At 39.6% G+C, this 21750-nt stretch overlaps 2 protein-coding genes across 2 annotated transcripts in view; both read left to right on the forward strand.

The window, feature by feature from the left end:
• The window catches only part of LOC124877947 (neurogenic locus notch homolog protein 1-like), a 53135-nt gene extending 46128 nt beyond the window's left edge, over positions 1-7007 (forward strand). The window contains exons 28-34 of the mRNA XM_047381604.1: positions 612-825; positions 1128-1218; positions 1405-1567; positions 2691-2989; positions 3166-3313; positions 4025-4122; positions 4228-7007. Coding sequence (XP_047237560.1) covers positions 612-825; positions 1128-1218; positions 1405-1567; positions 2691-2989; positions 3166-3313; positions 4025-4122; positions 4228-5601 — 2387 coding nt within the window. The 3' untranslated portion in view covers positions 5602-7007. The remainder of the gene's footprint in view (positions 1-611; positions 826-1127; positions 1219-1404; positions 1568-2690; positions 2990-3165; positions 3314-4024; positions 4123-4227) is intronic.
• A 2404-nt stretch (positions 7008-9411) lies between these two features.
• On the forward strand, positions 9412-21161 carry ubac1 (UBA domain containing 1). The gene is made up of 10 exons (XM_047380925.1): positions 9412-9886; positions 12855-12975; positions 13089-13162; positions 13243-13350; positions 13446-13548; positions 14801-14909; positions 15101-15356; positions 15484-15570; positions 16844-16982; positions 18293-21161. The coding sequence occupies exons 1-10, from the start codon at positions 9749-9751 to the stop codon at positions 18406-18408; spliced, it is 1251 nt and encodes a 416-aa protein (XP_047236881.1). The 5' UTR covers positions 9412-9748; the 3' UTR covers positions 18409-21161.
• The last annotated feature ends 589 nt before the right edge of the window (positions 21162-21750 follow it).

The raw sequence follows: 21750 nt of genomic DNA on the forward strand, positions 1-21750 counted from the left end.
CACGCCGTATCCCACATGGCGAGGGGCTGCTGCAACCTTCACCTCACTGAATGTAATACCAGGACTTAATGTATCTCTGAGGGTTTAGGTTGGGGGAGTTTATCATTTCTAAATCGTTAGTGGAAAAAAAAAAAAGAAGAAGAAGAGGAGGAAAAATTGATCGGGAGTGTGCTAGAAGTTGGGAGTCTTTGTTATCTCGAAAATCCTAATAAATCCTTCGTCTTTACAGCTTAAAGCGCGTGCAGTAATTTGAAGTTCATTAATCCCCTCCCTTTTTTTCTCTTAAAGAAGAAATGGTAAAGTTGTCTCTTGGTACCCTGAGTTGAAAAGGGAGAGAGGAGGTGGTGATGTTCTTTTCTCCCCTATTTTCTATTTTATCACGCCCCATCCCCTTTTTTTCCCTTTCTTTGATGAAAAGTGGTTAACTATTCTGATTATTACTGAATAGATAGTAGAAGCTAGCTTTACAAGCAGTGAGGATTGTCAGTGAGTTTCTGGCTCTGGCTCGGGCTGCCGCCTGCGGTGCGGGAACCGCTGGGTGACGAAGAGCCGGACAATCGGGAACTTCACTCTTCATCCCGTCATGATTATGTCGCCCCCTCTCCTAACAGGCGGTGTTGACCTGGCGTCTTCAGAAGGACTCTACACAATCTATTTGGTCTTAGGCGGCGTCGGGATATTGGCCTTCCTTGGAGTGGGAATGGTGGCAGCCCGAAAGCGCCGCCATGAGCACGGGCGCCTCTGGCTTCCCGAGGGCTTCAAGACCACGGAGACCAGCAAGAAGAAGAGACGGGAGCCTGTTGGAGAGGATTCAGTTGGATTGAAGTGAGTTTCGGTTTGGTTCTTTTACGGAAATGTATTTCTCTGTGGGTCAGATGAACAACTACCTCTGAGGGATAAAATGGATGTAACTGTTGATCGGTCATAGTTGGATGAAGGTGAATTTTACAAGGATCATATGAGACTGAGACAACTTAGGTGATCAGTAATTAACTTGATCTGGTGAAGAGGTGGGATAGGAATTTAATCACTGGCTTTGTATTTTGGCTTCCCTGCAACTTTAATGATGAGTAGCTTAAAAGCAGCGGATTAGATGGATGTTTCCTGAATTTTCTGCATTCACACAGGCCACTAAAAAACACCTCTGATATTTCACTGATGGACGACAACACGAATGAATGGGGAGAGGATGAACCCGCGGATGTGAAACGCTTCAAAGTAAGAAAACAGAAATAAGCCTTAAAAGTATTTCTTTTAGAGATTTTAGGTTTTTTAGGCTACATTTTCCCAAAGAAATCTCCAAGGATGTTAAAAATGCTAATATAAAATTTATATTTTTTAAATCATGTGTCTTTAATAATTTTGCTTCTTTTTTTTAAACTCCTGCTGTCTGCGTTTTTGCAGCTTGATGAGCAGGTTGTGCTGGATCCAGATGACCAGACCGACCACCGCCAGTGGACCCAGCAGCACCTGGACGCCGCCGATCTGCGCATCCCCTCCATTGCTCCCACTCCCCCTCAGGGTGAGATTGAAAATGATTGCATGGATGTCAACGTGCGAGGACCAGGTAATTGGCACACCATGTTTACTGCATATATTTCTTTTAAATGATCGCTGGTCTGTCTGAACCAATCAAAATAAGTTCATTAACAAGCGCATTGCATCTTTTTCTATGGTTGTCTTTGTAAGGTCCAGACTATAAATGTGTGAATATGTCTCCCTCTTACTAACAAAATAATAGAAAAAACATTTGCTATTTTTACCAAATCCTGTGAAACTGTTAAAATTTCAACAGATTTCATTGGTTCAAGAGGTAAAAAAAAATTGAGTAGAAATTTCTAGGCAGAGTTAGATTTTTGTGTTAGATGCCAAGACAAATCATATAAACTTTGATCGCAGTCACTGACAACCTGCATGTGTATGTGTGTGTGGGTGTGTGTGTGTGTGTGTGTGGGTGTGTGTGTGCGTGTGTGTGTGTGTGTTTGGATGGGTAATTGTGCGTGAAGGAGTTACTAAACCCCCATGTCCTCGGGGTAAAGGATCTTCTTCAAAGCAGCCAGCTGGAAGCCAGGCGCCTCGGGGAAAACACTGATTCCTGATCAGATTAAACATTTGACCAGTAATGGGACTCTGTTTTTGTCTGTATTCAACATTATAAAAACCAATGAGTTCATCAAATTGAAAGAAACTGTTTTTTACTTAGTGCCTGAATCCTTGAAGAAAACCTAAGAAAAATCAAAGTGCTCACTTTTTCCCTCTGTCATGGATCGATGCACTTAAATCGACCAAATCTGTGAGATCTTGGGCTTGCTTTTCTTTTGAAGAGGAGAAAACCTATCCAAGTCATCTGACTGAGCTGCCTCTCTCAGTTAGATATTATTGCTTCGTTTTATGGTAGCAGTCTAGCTTCAGCAAGCCTCTATCCCTGAAGCTTTGCTTTCCTTCTGAGGCTCCTCCTGTGCCTCCACCTTGATCAGAATCCATTCTTGAAAGAAAAAGCTATGATGATTCAACCTAGGCAACAGCATCAAATCCACATTCGATTTGTTTGTTGCTTTGTTTTGATCTGCCCTGGGCTTTGAAGTGGAGCAGTTCTGTTTTTTGTTGCACTGACTTGGCCTTTCAGAGTTGTGCTGACTGTACAAATACAAGTTCTTCCTTTCATGTCCTTCTGCTTCCTCTCCCCTCAGATGGATTCACCCCCCTGATGATTGCATCCTGCAGCGGAGGAGGATTAGAAACGGGCAACAGTGAGGAAGAGGAAGACGCTTCTGCCAACGTCATCAACGACTTCATTTACCAGGGCGCTAATCTCCATAACCAGACTGACCGAACTGGTGAGACAGCTCTTCACCTGGCGGCCCGGTACGCCCGCTCAGACGCCGCGAAAAGGCTGCTGGAGGCCAGTGCCGATGCAAACATTCAGGACAACATGGGCAGGACACCTCTGCATGCTGCAGTGGCCGCTGATGCCCAGGGAGTCTTCCAGGTGGGCTCTTTTACACGTAAATGCCTTATTGGTGCTGTTATTGGTTTATCAGTACATTTGTTTTTTAATTTCATTTTTTTTACACATATATTGCAATAATGTAGTATCACAGTATTGTTGCATAAGAGAAACCAAGGAGGCTAAAAAAATACTTAGCCTATGCTGTGTCTCTTTAGATTCTGATAAGGAACCGGGCCACAGACCTGGACGCCCGCATGCATGATGGCACTACACCCCTAATCTTGGCTGCCAGGCTAGCAGTGGAAGGCATGGTGGAGGAGCTTATTAACTGTCACGCAGATGTGAATGCCATTGATGATTTTGGTAAATAAATATTATTTTTGACTAGTACAGCGCCTTGCAATAATATTAATACTTTTATCTTCTACTTTTCAATGTAAGATGTGATTGATCAAGAGAAATTAGTTGTGGAGTTCAGTCCCCTCCACCTTTTCGGCTTTTGCCTCTGCCAGCTTTGCGCATCAAGAGACTAAAATGTTTCCCCATTCAGATTGGATCGACGGCATTTTTGAGCACTAGATGTCTTGCCACAAATTCCCAATTAGGTTTAGGTCTGGGCCATTCTAACATGAACGTGCTTGGATCCAAACCATTATAACTGTGGTGGTATGTTTAGTGTGATTGTCCCGCTAGAAGGTGAATCTCAAGTCTTTTATAGGTTCTAACAGGTTTTCTTCCAGGATTCCCCAATATTTTTTTCCAAATCCAACTTTCCATCAAATGTTCAACTTCCCTGCTGAAACAAAAACATCCACACAGCATGATGTTGCTACTACCATGTTACACAGGGGTGTGTTTTGCATTTAAGCCAACAGATTTGGTTTGGGGGACTACTATAGGTAAATGGTGGCACTGGATTTTATTTCAGGGTATCAGACTAAAGGGGGAATAATCTGGAAAAGTTAATGGGGTTGTGAATACTTTTTCAAGGCACTGTAACAGAGTCAGGATATTATTTTTGGGGCTGTTTGCAGTGCACTTGAAGGTTGACTAACCCCTTTTTTATCTTTTCAGGTAAATCAGCCTTACATTGGGCTGCAGCAGTAAATAATGTGGAGGCTGCCATTGTTCTACTCAAGAATGGTGCCAACAAGGACATGCAGAACAACAAGGTCCAGAAATAATCACACTCCTTCCTTTAGAGTTTGGTGTGAAACAATATTCCTTGAGTGGCTATGATCTTGTTTAACACATTGTCTCCTTCACATTTGCTTCAGGAGGAAACCCCTCTATTCCTTGCTGCCAGAGAAGGAAGCTATGAGACTGCCAAGGTCTTACTGGATCACTTTGCTAACAGAGAAATAACTGACCACATGGATCGGCTCCCCAGAGACATTGCACAGGAGAGAATGCATCATGACATTGTAAGGCTGATGGATGAGTACAACCTGGTACGAAGTCCTCCCATGCACGGAGGATCCCTGAGCACCACATTGTCTCCCCCTCTTTGCTCACCCAGCGGGTTTCTGGGCAGCATGAAGCAGCCTCAGTCTCAAAGTCAAGGCCAGGGGAAGAAAGCCCGCAAGCCCAGTCACAAGGGAATTGGCTGCAAAGATGGCAAAGACATGAAGGTAAAGAAGAAGAACTCTCAGGATGGAAAGTCTGGGAACCTCCTAGACAGCTCGGCAGTCCTGTCGCCAGTAGACTCATTGGAGTCTCCCCATGGATATGTTTCTGATGTGGCCTCACCACCTATGATGACCTCCCCTTTTCAGCAGTCGCCATCTGTATCCCTTAACCATCTGCAGGGAATGTCTGACCCACATTTGGCTGTAAACCACATGGTGATGCCAAACAAGCAGGAGCTAGTTCGAATGCAGTTCGACCCGCTGCCTCCCCGTCTCACTCACCTACCAGTTTCTGGCTCAGGTGGTCAGGGTCCTATGAATGGCCAGTGTGACTGGCTGTCCAGGATGCACAGCAACATGAGCCAAGCAGGCCAGTTCAACCTCATGAGAGGCGCCCCTGGGGGCCAAGGAGGTCTGCACCAAGGTGGTCAGCACGGGATGATCACTACTTCTCTGCACAACGGCCACCCCAACTCCAGCTTGTCACAGATGATGACCTATCAGGGGATGCAAAACACCCGACTGGGCCCTCAGACCCACATGATGCAGCAGCAGGCTCAACAAATGCAGCAGATGCAAAACCTCCAACAGCTTCAGCAACAGCAGCAGCAGAGTATCCAGCTTCAGCACCCGAACTCTAACTCAGCCAACAGCCAGAACTTCATTAGCGGGGACCTCAGTTCCCCAGAGCTCCAGCAGGGCACAGGCAACTCCAGCATACCCATACGTACCATCCTCCCACAGGAGACCCAGATGATGTCCTCCTCCATCAGCCAGTCCATGCCTAGCACCCAGTTCCTCACCCCACCCTCCCAGCACAGTTATTCGGGCCCAGCGGACAACACCCCAAACCATCAGGTCCAGGTGCCTGACCACCCCTTTCTGACCCCGTCCCCCGGGTCCCCTGATCAGTGGTCCAGTTCATCTCCCCATTCCAACATGTCTGACTGGTCAGAGGGCATTTCAAGTCCACCAACAAGCATGCAGTCCCAGGTTGGGCATATATCAGAACAGTTCAAATAGAAAGTTAGTATCTCCACACCCAGATGAGCTGCTGTATATATTTTTTTATTTCGTAAAAAAAAAAAGGCACTCTGTGAAAAAACGAATATGGGCAAAGCTGTAATCAAGATGTAGGACTTTTATAAACGTTTCTACTAACAGCAACATTTGTGCTTCATTCATTTTTTTATTTATTAAGGTTGTATTTATGCTATTGCCTGCATTTTGAAAATAGAGGCAACCGTGGTGTTGGGTCTTACGCAGGACTGGGAAAGTCCTTTACAGCCACTTCTTTCTTATAGATATCATTTTCTGCAGTAAAGTCGCAGCAAACACACTGGGTATTTATTTCCTTGGAGACTCTTAGTCTGTCTTTTTTATATGACTTTTCTCTCCGTTTATACTCCTGTTTATAATAAAATTGTGATTAAAATAGAGCACATTTTAAGTTTCAGTGTTATTTCAGTTTGTTTAAAGGTGTGATGAGATTCCTGTGTATAACAGAAGGCATCTTAAACATAGGAGGTTTTTTTTCACCTTTTTAAGCATCCGGTATATCGTAGTAACACTTTAGAGTTTTGTACATTTTGTTAAATCTGTGACACAGCGTTATGCTGTGCCTTTAAAATTGCATTAATGTGTTCTCTTGTGGTGGGGATGTAATATGTTGTACAGCGTAAGGCCATCTTGGAGATTGGCAGTTAACGCAGGCTTGAGATTTTGTGAGTCCTGTGGTTTTGGAGAATTGGCCCATCGGCCACTATGTTTGTGGTTGTCCAGAGGGAACAGGAAACTTCATTTCCTTCTTCCTCCGTTTAGTTTGAGCCTATGGCTATGTTCCGTCTTCTGTAAATATGCTTTGCATTTCCCTTGTAAGCAAGATTTTGTTTAAGAAATCTTATGTCTTCAGCCTGCATCAAATAGGTCCTGCACTCGTCAAAAGCCTCTAAAATGCAAAACAGATCAGAATATATATTTTCTATTTTTCTGGCCCAAAAGGCAAAAAACAATTTGAACTGTATACAAATGAATGAGATATATTGTTAGGTAACGTTTTCACAAAAATGAAGAAAAAAATACATAAACATTGACGTTTTATAAATTTATATATATTTACTGTTCTGTAACACAAACCCTCACTGAGGCAACTATTTGCAGAAATGTCTTTCTAAAGCACTGCCACCTAAGTTCTCAATTTCTTTCACCTATATATTATGTGAGATGCACTCTGTTTTTAATTTTTTAATTATTTTTTTAATTATTATTATTAGGGAAAATAATATGTTAGGTTGTAGTTGCATTTTTTATTTGTTTGATTCCTCTGTAAAATTATTATTAACAATAAATGTATTTTTCCTGTTTATTTTCATTCTGTAAAAAAAGTTACTTGCTATAATAAAGGACACGTTGGTGTCTTAACCTCTTGAGAACGTCTCTTTTATTCAGTGAAAACTATGATAGAATATTCTACATTAATTTAGTATATTTTACGTAATAGCAATACAATCGACACATCAATCACAGTCCTTTTCACAGGCTGAACCATTCACTCTTTTACTTTGTCTCCATCTAGTGGTTGAATTGATATACATATTACTATTTATGTTTCACAGTGAGTACAGGCTGAATCACTGTCCTCTGACGTTTATGCCTAAAGGGAACTCCTAACCTTTCATGAATTTTGCACCATGTTTGCTGCATTTTTGGCTCGACTCTGCACTAAATACATGTGGCAGATAACAGGCCTTAACTGTAAATGCCCAATACCCTTTATTCGTCAGCCTGAAGCAATTGGTGATAATAATTTTTGAAAACTTATTTCTGCCAACTGGAAACTTACCCAAACTTTATCAACTGGATTTTGGCTTACCAAGGTTTAAATTTTACTTTGGAGTTGGGTTTTTAATGATTTTTTGTGATAATTTAGAACAACATCAAGTAGTGCATAGTTGAGAAATGCAAGGAAATGGATACAAGATTATCTGTCTTAATGGGACTTCTTGTGGCTTTTCTTTAATGATAGCTTTCTTCTTGGCACGCTCCCATAGAGGCCAGATGTGGAGCACAATGCTATTAGTTTTCCAATGATAAATTACAATTATGTTTGGAAACCCCAAACACTGCCTGCATTGTTGGGATTGTTACTTTTACTATTTTCTTCACTATTTGTTCCATTAGAGCATCAATACACATCAATAACTTCTGCAATATGATTAATGCAGTTACTGTGTGCAGTTTAGAGATTAAAATTACACTTCTTTATGTAATTGGTGTCCTTAAGAAGCCTATTTGAAAAGGGGTATATTTTTCCAGAGCAGGATTGTGCTTGTTGTGCTATGATTGGTGTTACATGCAGTCACAGCCGTACAGTTACCTAAAAAAGACTGAAAAAAAAAAAGATATATTGGGGAGCGGTGGTGGTGCAGGAGTACAATGTGCGACCAATATTCAGAGGCTTCAGTACTTGACACAACCGTTGTAGGTTCGACTCCCATCCCAAGGAAACATTGCTGCATCTCTTCCCCCTCTCTCAGCCAGCTTACTGTACAAAAAAATAAAAGATTATGGCCATTGGTTCCACAAAAAAGATACTTGTTTTATCGTCACTTTTATTTTTATCTCAATAGTACCAAAAAATATTGCAATAAAATTATAAGTCCTACCCCTAGTCTCCACCCATTCTCCCACCTGAGCAGGGCAATTTGCAGCTCCTCCAGAGTTAGCATGAGCTTTTTTGCTGCTTCTCTAATTAATGCTTTTCTTGTCCAGCTTGTCAGTTTAGGTGGACGGCCACGTCTTGTTTTGCCGTTGTGTCCTACACTTTCTATTTTCAGATGATAGACTGAACAGTGCTCTGTGAGATGTTCACAGCGTAAGCACTGTTTTATATTCTAACACTGCTTTAAACTTTTTCCACAGCTTTATCCCTGACTTGTCTGTTGTGTTTCTTGGTCTTTGAGATGATGTCTGTTCACTAATGTTCTCTGACAAACCTCTGAGGCCTTCACAGAACATCCATCCCTCCATCCATTGTCTTGCTTTTATCCTAGATCAGGTCACGGGCGTAACATGCCTTTTTCTAGGTATTGCCTATATACATGTCATCATGTTGTACAACGTGGTTGATTTATATTGTTCTTTTGGCTTTTTATATGATTTTAATTGTAAACATTGGTGAAACATAACTTAAAATCTAAAGAAATAAAAGAAAACTAAAAGCTGCATTACACAACACATTATATCATAAATAAATGTTGGTTTACTAAACTTGTTTGACCCGTCTGGCTGCTTCTTTTACTGAATGAGTTCTCATAAATCAAGTTTAAAACCCCATTTGTTTAGAGTTGCTTTTGATTGTTCTATTCAAACTACTATCTAAACAAATTGGTAAAACTTTCTACTGGGGATTTCGGATCAATTAGGATTTTCCACCTTGGAACAGACAGCGTAAAGGACCTCGCTGTCCACAATGAGACGCAGTTCACTGTAAAAGACCTCTTCCCGACAGATCATGGCTGAGCTGGGCTCTCCTGGAAAACTTTTGGAGGAAGGTACAGAGCTTGGGCAGAATGAGCTGCAAGTGGCTCTTAGGTCCATTTAATGAACTACTTCCCTCTTTACTTTTTGTTTAATTCTGTTGTTCTTTTTTTTTTTTTTTTTTTTACTTGCCTTTACCATATGTATTTTGTACTGTTTTTTGACACCGCAATGTCCTTGTATCATCATGTGAAGCAATTTCAATTGTCTTGTTGCTGAAATGCCTTATACCATTGAACCTGCCTTTACATGGGACAAGCTACACAACTCCAACTCCCAGAATGCACAGTACAGTTGCAGTTCACAGTTCACAACGTTACAGTAAAAATAGGATATCCCCTGCCAGTGCCCGTCGTTTATGTGCCAAACGGCAAAACCCAACAACTTGGCGTACCGAGAACGCGTCACTGGTTTTCCGCCACACCGACAACCGGGCCGTGACCCCGAAAAAATGGGTCTGAACTGATAGGTGCCCCCTTCCTTTCTTTCCTGTGTTATCGTCGGATTTACAATCGGCGGCTGGCTGGGTGCTAACGTTAGCACGCTAGCTCTCCGAGAAGAGCAGACACGGCTGTCCGCCGCCACCGTCTCCGGGCTGGTTCTCTCTGCTGCTGCTGCTGCTACTGCAGCTATGTTCGTGCAGGAGGAGAAGATATTTGCCGGTAGAGTGTTGAAAATACACATCTGCACGATGGACGGCACGGAGTGGCTAGAAGAGGTCACGGAAGACACCACTGTTGAAAAACTGAAGGAGAGGTGCTTGAAACATGTAGGTTTTTTTTTAGGGGGGTGGTAGTGGTTGTTTGTGGCTTTCTTGACATTTTTTTTTTTTGTCCTGTCACTTCTCTGCCTGCCATGCCCTCTGTTTAAAGTGTCAGTGTCACTGGCTTTGTATTTATAGTAACTGGGTAGACTCTGCTATTTATAATTTAGCAGGTTGGCTGTCCCTCTTCAGCTAACTAACAGTGTGACTGACCGTTTTTCCTGTCCCCAGTCAGAGAGGCATGCTGCTTCTTACCCTTTCTATTATTATACAGCTCACCCCATCCCTCCTTCTATGGCCTTTAACGTGAAACTACGTTGATGTAATGTACACACTTCTGTCTTAACTTTACTGTAGTACTGTGTATGGTTTTCAAATGCCATCATGTAGTTGCTAAAATCAGATGATTTGTGCTATACAGAAACTTCATTCATTCAGTTATTGAAACTGTTTTAACAGTATTATTATTTTTCTCTTAATCTATAATGTTTTCTTGCATACATTTGGGTCTCAATGTAATTGGTCTAGTTAAAGGCCCGTATAAGATTCTCACTGTGGATTTCAGCAAAACTACTAGTTTCACTGCATTTACACAATGAAATTAAAACCAAATGGTGTACTATAATCAAGTTGGTTTTATTTAAAATAGAAAGGCAACAATTATCCCTACTGCTTCTAACATAAAAAAAAAACACTTATAAAAACAGTTATAACGGTGGTATATATTCAGTGCTGTAAAAACAGTTTTTTTCTGTTTTTTGCTTTTTTGTTATACTTAAATGTTTCAGATAATCAAATTCATTTTTACATCAGACAAAGATAACCTCAGGAACAGCCTGAATCAGTTTTTAATGATTATTTAATTTTATTGAGGGAAAATGTATCCAAACCAACCTTGCCCTATGTGACAAAATAAAAACTTAAAGACTAATGTTTGCGATAACCTGAAATGAGTCTTTTACATCTCTGTGTGGGAATTTTGACCCACTCTTCTTTGCAGAATTCCACATTGGAGGGCTTTTGAGAATGAAAAGCCTATTTAAGGTTAGGTTAAGCCATGCCAAAAACATTCAATTTCTTCAGTGGATTTTTCTTGAACTTACCAAACATTTTCTTTGAGGATTTTCTGTTAGTTAAATGTAATAAAACTTGATTTGTCCGCAATGAGCTATTTAAAGGCACTGTGAATGCAGCACAAACATAAATGCAATCACTATAAACACAACAATTAACATGCGTTGAAAAACTCATCATCAAAACAAAGGAAAACAGACAGGGATTGCCAGAGGACGAGTTGGTATAGTAAAAAAGTAGCAATTATAGAGTAGAATTCATGGATCCAACAATTACAGTTGCAAAGCAACCCCAGACCATCACACTTCTGCCACCATTTTTGACTACTGGCTTAATGTTCTTTTTATGAGAAGCTGTTATTTTTACACCAATTTTATTGGGACACACATCATTCATAAAGTTCCAATTATGTCTCGTCAGCCCACAGCATATTTTTGCAAAAGTCTTGGGGATCATTGGGATCAACTTTGGCAAATGTTTGACAGTGTATTTCCACCTTGGAACTCTCCTGTGGAGGCTATTTTGCCCAGTTTCTCTTATTGTTGAGTCATGAACACTGACCGTAGCTGAGGCAAGTGAGTCCTGCAGTGCTTTAGATTGGTGTTGCATAATACTGGAAAATCATGCTTTTGTTTGATATTGTGATAATGTTATTAACTGCATTTAACCCAAACCTTCCTCACTCTTCTCTCTCTTCCATCATCATGTTGTGACCAGCACTCTAAAATCTATATTAAGTGTTGACATTACTGGCAGTGTAAAGCTACTGAAATAGCTGGGCATATTATCACATGCATGGTCTGAATACATTCATCTTGAATTATGATGGCATAACCAAAAATTAGATCCAAGACGTCCTTCCCTATCACAGTATCGCAGACATTTATTTTGGAGTTTTGTTTGTGTTTTAATATATTGTTCAGCTCAACTTTAGATGTTGTTCTGGGTTCTTTTGTGACCTGGGTGAGTTCAATTTAATTCAGTTCAGTTTATTTATATTGCGCCAATTCACAGCACATGTTGTCTCAAGGCACTTCACAAAGTCAGGTTCATACATTCCAATAAATTCTAATCATTGAACAGTGCAGTCAGATTCAGTTATTTATTCAAATTGGATAAAATGTTTTTCTATCTAAGGAAACCCAGCAGATTGCATCGAGTCAGTGACTTGCAGCAAAGACTGAGAGATGTCATTGACTTTGTTTCTCATCTGTTCTTGAATTTTTTCCGATTGGTGCAGGATTTGTTACTTTTTGAGATCTTTTAGCCTAATTCATGTTGTCAGAAAGGTTCTTTTTAAGTGATTTCTTGATTCTATTGGTCTAGTAGTAATCAAGCTTGAATATGGCTGGCAGAATTGAACTCAGCTTTGCAAAAATTGTGTGTAATCACAGTTGACTCTTGATATACCAAAAGGGCACTGAGGAGTGAGTTGAAACAGGCTGTACATGCAAGAAACTCCTCTAATATCTCACAACTGAAAGGGAGGAGTGGGAAAAACTGACTGATGTCAGAGGCTGGTAGATGGCTACAAGAAGTGTCTCACTGAAGTTATTTCAGCTATTAGGGGATAGTGTGTCCTAACGTTTTCCTCAGTGAGAAAACACATTTAGGTAGATATTCACATAACTGTATGTCTGTCCATTCATCACTTCCTTATCATATGTAGTGTTTTGCAGGTTCCATATTTAAGTCCTGACCACTGTAAAAAATACCTTGTGTAAATACATAAATGTATTTTCAACTCTAAAACTGGATCAGAAGCTCTGGAAATATGAGTCTGGAGAAGCTTGAAGAACTGATATAAAATGTGTGGGAACGTATCCTCATGTAAAGTGGCTACAACCCCAGATTTTTCTGTCTATATCTGATAGGTTTTTTTTTTCCTCTTTTTTTGCAGCACGTGCATGGAAGTCTAGAAGACCCTAAAACACTTACCCATCATAAACTTTTACACGCTGCTACAGAAAGAGTCCTCACCGACACCAAAACCGTTGCAGATGAAAACCTTAAAGACAAAGGTTTGCATTGTTTTGTGCGGCATGTTTTAAATTTAAACAAAGGTGTCGTTACAATGTATGTTTGTCATGGTTTAAAAAAAAAATATGGGTTTTTGGATCATTTATTTTGGCAGATGTTTTGCTGCTCATCAAAAAGAGACCGCCGCCAACTCCTCCCAAGATGGCAGATGTTAGCTCAGATGAAAAGGTATGCTTGGTCATAATTTTATAGGAAATGACCAAAAAAAGGTTTTTATGTTACAAACATTTGTGTCTGATTAAAAACAGAAGAAACAAGATACCAAAGCTCCAGATAAAGATGCTATCCTGAAAGCCACTGCCAGCCTGTCCACCCGGCACACTGAGCGCACTGTTACCCAGCACAACATCAGAGATGTAAGAACATCCAACACGTCACATTTTCCCTGCAGTGGTACTTAAAAATGGATAGCTTTGACCATGTTTGTGTCTTGATGTTTGTGTTATTCCAGTTTCAAACAGAGCTTAGGAAAATCCTGGTTTCTCTTATTGAAGTTGCACAGAAGCTTCTTGCCTTGAACCCTGATGCTGTTGAACTCTTCAAAAAGGCCAACGGTAATGTAGAAAACCGATTTATGATAACGTAAAAGTCATTAAACTGCCTACAAACATTTATGCACTATTCACAAGTTAGGGATATTTCGTTTTCAGGTGAAGTATGGAGAACATAAAAGATTCATTTTACAGTGGTACCATTCGTGACCGTAGGGCATTTAAGTAGAATGACACAAAGAAGTGGATCATTATGAAGTGGAGGGAACATGGCTTTGATTAGTTGATTTAAATTTCCCTTTAATTACAGCCTCAAGTCTATGAGATTTGCCCATGCAGATATTTTGCTCGTTCTTTATGAACTAGCTCAAATTTAGTCCGACTAGATGGACTGCATTGGTGCAGTCTTCCATAAGAGTCAATTGGATTTAGGTCTGGACTTTGACTGACCCAGTCTAACACATGCTCTGATCAAGACCTCTGGGTGGATGTTTGGGGCTGCTCTCCAGTTGAAAGGTTAGTTTACTTAGGTTTACAGCCATGGTAGCTTTGCATACTAGCTATTCTTTCCAGTTTCACATAACGTTTGCTGGATGCACATTGTTCTCTGTATTTATACTTAACTAATATTATATGCAGGTCTTCTGAAGAAAGTTCGTTGCTCTGGATTTTATGTATGGGTGTCAGAATAAAGAGGGTCTATACAAATGCAAGATATGCCTGACAGCTTACTTTTAAATGCAATATGTTTTTTAAACATGTGTATCTTCCACCCGCTTCTTTATTGTGCACTACTTTGTGTTGGTCCATCACATTAATCCCAATATAATTCACTGAACATTGGAGTTTTAATCTGATAAAGTGTGAAATCTTTATGAAGTACGAGTACTTTTGCAAGGCTGCGTATTTCACCTTGTTTTTAAAGTGCATTTCTTCAACGAACATAGGTTTTTAAGAGTGGTCCTTTTCACCAATCCCTGTTTGGTGTGTATCACATTCTGCTGTTAGAATTGACCTGTTTCCACTACAGCCCTTTATTAAATTAGCTTTTAATGTAAACTGCAAATGAAGATCTCGGTTTATGTTTCTGTTCTAAAATGGACACATTTGAGAAATCCGTATAGATGAAAAGTAAACGCTCACACATGGGTCATATTGATGAGAGACGACTTCTTTATTAACAAAAAAATGGTTGTAAGCTGTATTGTTTTTCTTATTTTCTAAATCATGTAAGGATATGTGTTATTGATTAAAACATTTTCTTATGTTCTGAGCTTTTGCAACTTTCTTTAATTCATTGCTTTTTGTTTAAAAGCAATGTTAGATGAAGATGAGGAGGATCGGGTGGATGAAACAGCCCTCCATCAACTCACTGAGATGGGTTTCCCTGAAAGCAGAGCCATCAAAGCGCTTAGACTCTGCCAGTAAGATTATTTTTTATGACATCCTTATCCATTTATTGTTGAATAAATGTTACATTCAAAAATCTTGTTTATGGACGCCTTTTGTACACTGACAGATTCATGCTCTTTCAGTTTTTTGTCTCCTTATTGTGAAATTTTTGTGGAAAACTTAACGTTTTGTTTTTTGACACTCTTTGCTTGTTTTTACGCAGCATGTCGGTGACCCAGGCCATGGAGTGGCTGATCGAACATGTAGATGACCCCACCGTAGATGCACCACTACCGGGTCAGGACTCCTCTGGGGCGTCAGGAGCCGCAGCAGCAACAACGCTGAGCCCCTCAGCTTCAGTCAGCGTTCTTCCCAAACTCTCAAAACAATCGAGCTCAGACGAGTGCAGCCGGCAGGACGAACTCACAGAGATCTTCAAGAGAATACGCAGGAAAAGAGAGTTCAGACCAGATTCGAGGGTAGGTGGTCTTGTCAAATATGTAGATAAAAAATTGTCTTTTGACTGTCCCTGTTCTTAAGGCTTTGCTATGTTTAGTCATTCTGGAAGTTGTTTGTCCAATAATTACACTGTCCTTGATTCTCCAGGCTGTGATTGCATTGATGGAGATGGGCTTTGATGAAAAGGAGGTGATTGATGCTCTCAGAGTGAATAATAACCAACAAGATGCAGCGGTAGGTGTTTACATAAACAGGGGTGTTATTGCAATCAGTGTCCGCTGTTTCGGGGGAGTATGAACGATGTAATTTTACAAGTTCCCATACAAGACAATAACTGTGCTGTTATGTTTGCCCATATTTACATGTTAGATTATCTCCCAGTGAGAAATTAGAGGAGACAGATTCTTACTGATATATTTTTTTTAACACAAAGAAAATCATATAATTATCCCTCAGGCAAATGTGGCTTAGTGGGGCGAGTAGTCTTCTTGCAATCCGAACGTTGTGAATTCAGTTCCAGCTCCCTCCTGCCACATGTTAATGTGCCTCTGGGCAAGGCACTTAAGCTCAAGTTGCCTACCAATCTACATATCAGTGTATGAATGAGTGCGACCGGCTGAATGCGGCTCTGGTGTAAAGTGCTTTGAGTGGTCGATATGACTAAAGAGGTGCTGTATAAATTCAGTCCATTTACCATTTATCCTTGTGGGTGGAAGGCCTCCTTGCCATCACCCTAATGCTTAGCTCCCCCCTACAGATTCTCTAGCAGTTTCAATTCAGTCAGAAGAAACAAGTGGGTACAAGTAAACGATAACTCTAAACCGAAATCTTCCAGGGGTGTGAATATTTTTGGACTTAACTGTATTCCCCAGAGTTATAACTAGATGTAAAACTACCAAATGTTACCTGCTAGTTAAAAATGGCTTGATTATTTGCAGCTGAAAAGCAGTTTTTCTCTTGGTTTTCTGTGTGGAGCGTTGCACATGATGTGTGGTGCAAGTGTGTCATTTGTATTTTTATTTCTTTATTTTATTGTTAGTTGTTCTCCAATTGCAGGTTTTATACAGTGTCTTATGTGAAGCTTTAAGGGTTGCTTCATCCTGAAAATTTGAGTTTAAATTCAGTGTTATTTATTAGGGTTTTTGTTATCTCTTCTGTAAACTGTGGTTATGGATTTTATTCACACATTTTCAAATGAAAAAAGAAGAATTGATTTATATTTTTATTCTACACATTTGTACTTGTTTTGGTGTAAGAACTAGGTTTAGATTTATAGAGAATTGTATTTATTTATTATGTAATTTTGTCATTGAGTTAGTACTGATAAACTGAACTATATGGGGAAAAGAAGTAATGTATATTTTCCAACTCTGTTGCTTGTTAGTTTTAATTTAGTTTAGTTTATCATTTTTTTCTGTTGAAATCAGTTAAGCTGGTCATTACTGATGTGTTTCAGATTAATATAAGGGGCCAAAATGACAACTTGCTTTTCTGTGTTTTTCTGCAGTGCGAGTGGCTGCTGGGAGACAGGAAGCCATCTCCAGAAGATCTAGATAAAGGCATAGACACCAACAGCCCACTGTTTCAAGCGATTCTGGAAAACCCTGTGGTCCAGCTGGGTCTAACGAATCCCAAGACTCTACTAGGTATAATCCCATGTGATGTAGCCAAAGGTCCAGGGCAGTTGGTAAATGTCAACCTCAGATAACCTGAAGCACTGTTTTACAATTGTGCTGTGAAAAGTATCTGAACCCCTAGATTTTCTCCCTTTCTGCTCTTTTATGACACTTCAGATCATTAAATCAGACAAAGAGAAGAGTAAATACAAAATTCAGTTTTCAAATGATGATTTCATTCATTAAAAAATAACTATCAACTCAACTTGGCCTCATGAGAAAAAGTAATTAGCCCTTAAACCTAATATCCCGTTGTTGCCGTCAAGCAATATTCTCTCTGCAATTCTTACACCAGCGTTAACAAGACACACACTTTCCAGAAACATCCACTGCATATTTTCCTGAATTTCTTGATTATCAAGAGCCATATCAAGAGCTCATATTTTTTGGCAAATATGAGACAGGCTGATGTGATGTTCCTTGGTCAGCAGTGGTTTTGATCTTGGAAGTCTAGAATAAATGCTATTTCTCTTTCTAATGGCCTGAACATGAACACCAACCTTAAATGAGACAAAGACGATGTTCTACGTTCATTTATGACCTCCTGGATGAGTTGTCGATACGCTCTTGGAATAGTTTTGGTAGGCCGGTCACTCTGGGGAAGGTTCTACATTATTCCATGTATGCCTCATTTGTTGATAATGGCTCTCACTTTGGGTCACTAAAGTCAGAAAGCCTTAAAAATGGCTGATAAATGTCAGGGACTTTGTTTCCCATCTCTTAGGTTTCTGTAGATCTGGACAAGATGTCTCGCATTTTGAGATATTTTGGCCTATTTCATATTGTCTTAAAGGGTCTGTTTAAGCGATTAATTCATTCTTCAATTCTGGATGTAATCAGACTAGTCAAATTGAACTCTGCTGAACTAAGTTCTGTTAACTCATGATTTAAAATTGGAGAGGAGTTACTGTTTCACATAGGAACAGGTTGGTATGGATAGCTTGTTTTTCTTCATTTAAAGATAGTGCTGGTATTTTTTTAAGTTATTTTTGTCTAATATTGAATTGTGTTTGATTACTGAACCATTTAATTGGAACAAAAAAGGAAAACTAGAAGAAATCTTTAGATTGCAATAGAATTTGAAGTAATGTCGGATCCACAGAAAGTTACCCTTAAGCACATGGTCATATTATGGCATCTGAGTGTACTTTAAGGACCTCTGTGACATTTTAAGCTCTAGCATATCCAGATGTGGGTGGGCGGCCATGTGCCTCGTCAGGTTATGGTCATGGCAGAGTTTGAAAAACTTCTCCTTAGTATGCTTTGTGTTTTTTATGCAGCGTTTGAAGACATGCTGGAGAATCCCCTGAACAGCACCCAGTGGATGAACGACCCCGAGACCGGCCCCGTCATGCTCCAAATATCCAGAATCTTCCAGACCCTCAATCGCACATAGAGCCTCCTGATTACCCTCGTGTGATTGTGGCAGCTTGTGTGTATGTATGATCATACCAGGAAATGTGTGTGTGGATGTGACCCAAATAGAGGTTACTGTTATTTTTTGTTTCTGCCTTGATAGAAAAAGCCAGGGGAGGTAAAGGTTTGAATTAAAATGTTACACTATTTATAACAATAAGTAAAAACGCCTATAGAAAACAAATATTATTACAGTAATAATATAAACTCTATATGTTGTTTTTCTTTCATACTAATGAGAACAATTTACCGATATGACAGACATGATTTATTTTATGTCATTTCTTCACATGGAGAAATGACATCAGGCATCAATTAAATGTTTACACTTTAAAGAAAACAGTTTTTGTATGATTTGCAATATTTAAATATCATTACAGTCTTCTTTAAAATGTTACATTTTATCATTAGCTAAAGCGTGGGGGAGTTCTGTCGCTATGATGTTTGGGTTTCTACTTCAATCGTCGTTTTTCCATCTAAAGAGCAGGTTGTCTGAGCTGAACGGGCTTTCAGATGCAGTTCTGGTTCAGTGGTTTACGTACACTCATCGTTGGCATGAATGTCATAATAATCTTTTCATGATTTCCTTCAATGGTTTTCAACATAAAACTACTGTAATTAAATTGTGTGCCGAGGTTTGAATTAATTGTAGATTTTTCTCTTATCCACATAGGATCTAAATCAAAATTACATGTAAATCTACATATATGCTCACCAATACTTGGTTAAATGGGCATCGACCACATGCCTTTTCTAGTTATACAAGGAGCTTCTGGTGTAAGTCTGGCTAGATCTTTAACCTCTCCTCCTGACGGAACTGGCAGATTTCTTTTGTTTAACTGGATTTATTGGTTCGATTTAGTGGCCCAGCTCAGCTTTTAAGTATATTCCACAAATCTTCAAAAAGGGTTGAGTCGAGGCTTTGGGAAGGCCATTCTGAAAACCTTGATGTAAGCCTGCTTCATTCATTCCAACACCAGTTTTAAAGTGTTTCAACCATCTTGATGCTGATTTTTAAAGTTGAATTTAGAATAATTTAAGGAGAGCCTTCATTATTTCATCCACTTTATGCAATGCACCAGCACAGCTAGCATCGACACAGCCCCTCAACATGATGCAGCCACCACCATGTTTGACAGTACAGTGTGGTTTGGTTTAGATGTGTCCCATTGATTCCTCCAAACATACAAACAGCTCAGCCTTTGTCTTGTCTTACGATACGGTGTTTCTTTAGGAGACATTAGGCTTGTCTAAGTGGGTATCTACAAATATCAGCAGAGGCTTCTTCCTTGATCCGCACCGTCTCAGTTCACACTAATGTAAAACTATATTTACTGTGGTCAGTGAGATACTGGTTCTCCAGCAGTTACTGGTTATGCCTAACTGGTTCCTGGCGTTGCTACTGAAAATCATAAGGGATTTCCTTTAATTTGAGGGTAAAGGTTTGGGTCAGATAGTAAAAACTAGGACACAATTGGGTCTCCTAACAGGATAATGAATCCCAATATTAACATTTGTTTTAGAATAGATAGTTAGCAGGCTAACATAAAGCCTTCCTAAAAGCCCGACCTCAGACATAAGTAAGATTTGTGGACTGTGTTTGAAAGCCAGGTTCAGGCCAAGAAACCAACTGTTTTTAATGAAGTCAGCGTTAAGCCATAAGCTTGTTAATGGCTACAAAAAGCTGAATATTAGTTGGAACGTGTTTATATGTATAGATGATTTTTAAATGTCCAATATTAATAATGACATTCAGGCCAATGATGAGTGAATGTAAACTTCCTACTGGAACTGTGTTACACATTACCTCTCTCCATTCACACCCGTAAATCACTGTAAGTCATGCCTCTCACTTTAAAGAGGAAAACCTGTCTGTGAACATAAAACTTTTTTGCCTTTTTGGAGAGACCTTGTACTCTAAATCGTGTGTCGGTCCTGACTTTACAAGAGTATGTTTTAGTAGACCTGTGTGTTTGTTGTCAATGTGGACTTGAATGTCATTATATCTGCGCTTCTTTAGCACTCGTTCACCTGAACACTGCTCACTGCAGCACAGACGAAGAAGTCAAATCAAGGATTGTGTCCCAACTCAAAAGTCTGGAGTCGGACAGTAAACGAAGCTGAGCCTGATGGAAACGGGGGTTTGCCTTTTAAACCTTTAATTTAAATCTTTGAATGATAACAATGCGTGCTCAGATCATCCTGCTGGGGTACAAGCATCTTTATACACACAAAGACACACAAGCTTTCCAGTTTTTTGTCTGAGAGCAATGAACACTTGAACCAAAATGTTCCTGTATATCATGCCTTGTCACTAGTTCTACCCAGTGGAAGACAAGAATCTGCATTTCTGTGCAATAGTAAAGACTAGAAGAGATGTGTCTGATTAGAGGTTAGAGTGTTTTACAACGTTAGCCTTTGCATTGAGTACTCAAAATCTCCAGCTAAACGTTGGAGCTCTTTGCCTCTTGTAGTTACACTAAAAAACAAAATGGAGGGTGGTGTTTTTTTTGTTGTTTTTTTGCCAAGCTTTTGAGTGTTTTTCTTCTTTATTTAAAATGTAGTGCTGATGTGACTTTCTGCTCAGGGAGGCTTAGATTGTTGTCATGGCAAACCCCTACTCAACCGATTGTTAGTTTGGCATTTACAAATGGCTTTAACAAATCTCTTCAGACCATAACATCAAGACATGCAATATTTAACTAAAATATATTTAAATGTTTTTGGAGAGAAGTGTCTGTTTGAACTGTGTTTTATTACATTATTTATATCTAAGCCAAACTCGTAACTTGGCCTTATTTTTATCGGTTCTAGCAAACCTTGGAAGCTAAGCCTGGAATGTGAAAAGAAAATGCTTCAAATGGTGTTTTTACAAGTCATTATAAAGATGTTCTTATTATGAAACTTGGGGGTCAAGGTGTCATTTTAAGTGGTTTCTGAACAGGGTGGGTTGATGTGTAGAGCTGCATTATAATGTTGAGGATCATACATTGGGAGATGGTGCTCTTAAAGAAAACCTTCCACCATTAAATGCAAAGAGTTTTCAAAACAGTAATCTGGAATTGAAATGAGCAAAGCAACTCTTCTTTGAAGTCAAGAGCTATTTTTCCTCTGTTGTCATGCAAGACTTGTCTCAGATCAGCCTATGCAATCTGTTTATTGTCTGTTCATTCAAACATCCACATGGCTGCAGGCATCTAAATTCCTCTCACACCGAAGTTATTTTGTTTTGTTGTGCTCATTGGATTTTGTTTGGGCTCAGCTTATGTGGCAGTTTTGTTTTGGGAAACGAATTAAAGAATAAAGATCAGTGTGTAGATCA

The sequence above is a fragment of the Girardinichthys multiradiatus genome, chromosome 12 (genome assembly GCF_021462225.1).
Source record: "Girardinichthys multiradiatus isolate DD_20200921_A chromosome 12, DD_fGirMul_XY1, whole genome shotgun sequence".
NCBI classification, from domain to species: Eukaryota; Metazoa; Chordata; class Actinopteri; order Cyprinodontiformes; family Goodeidae; genus Girardinichthys; species Girardinichthys multiradiatus.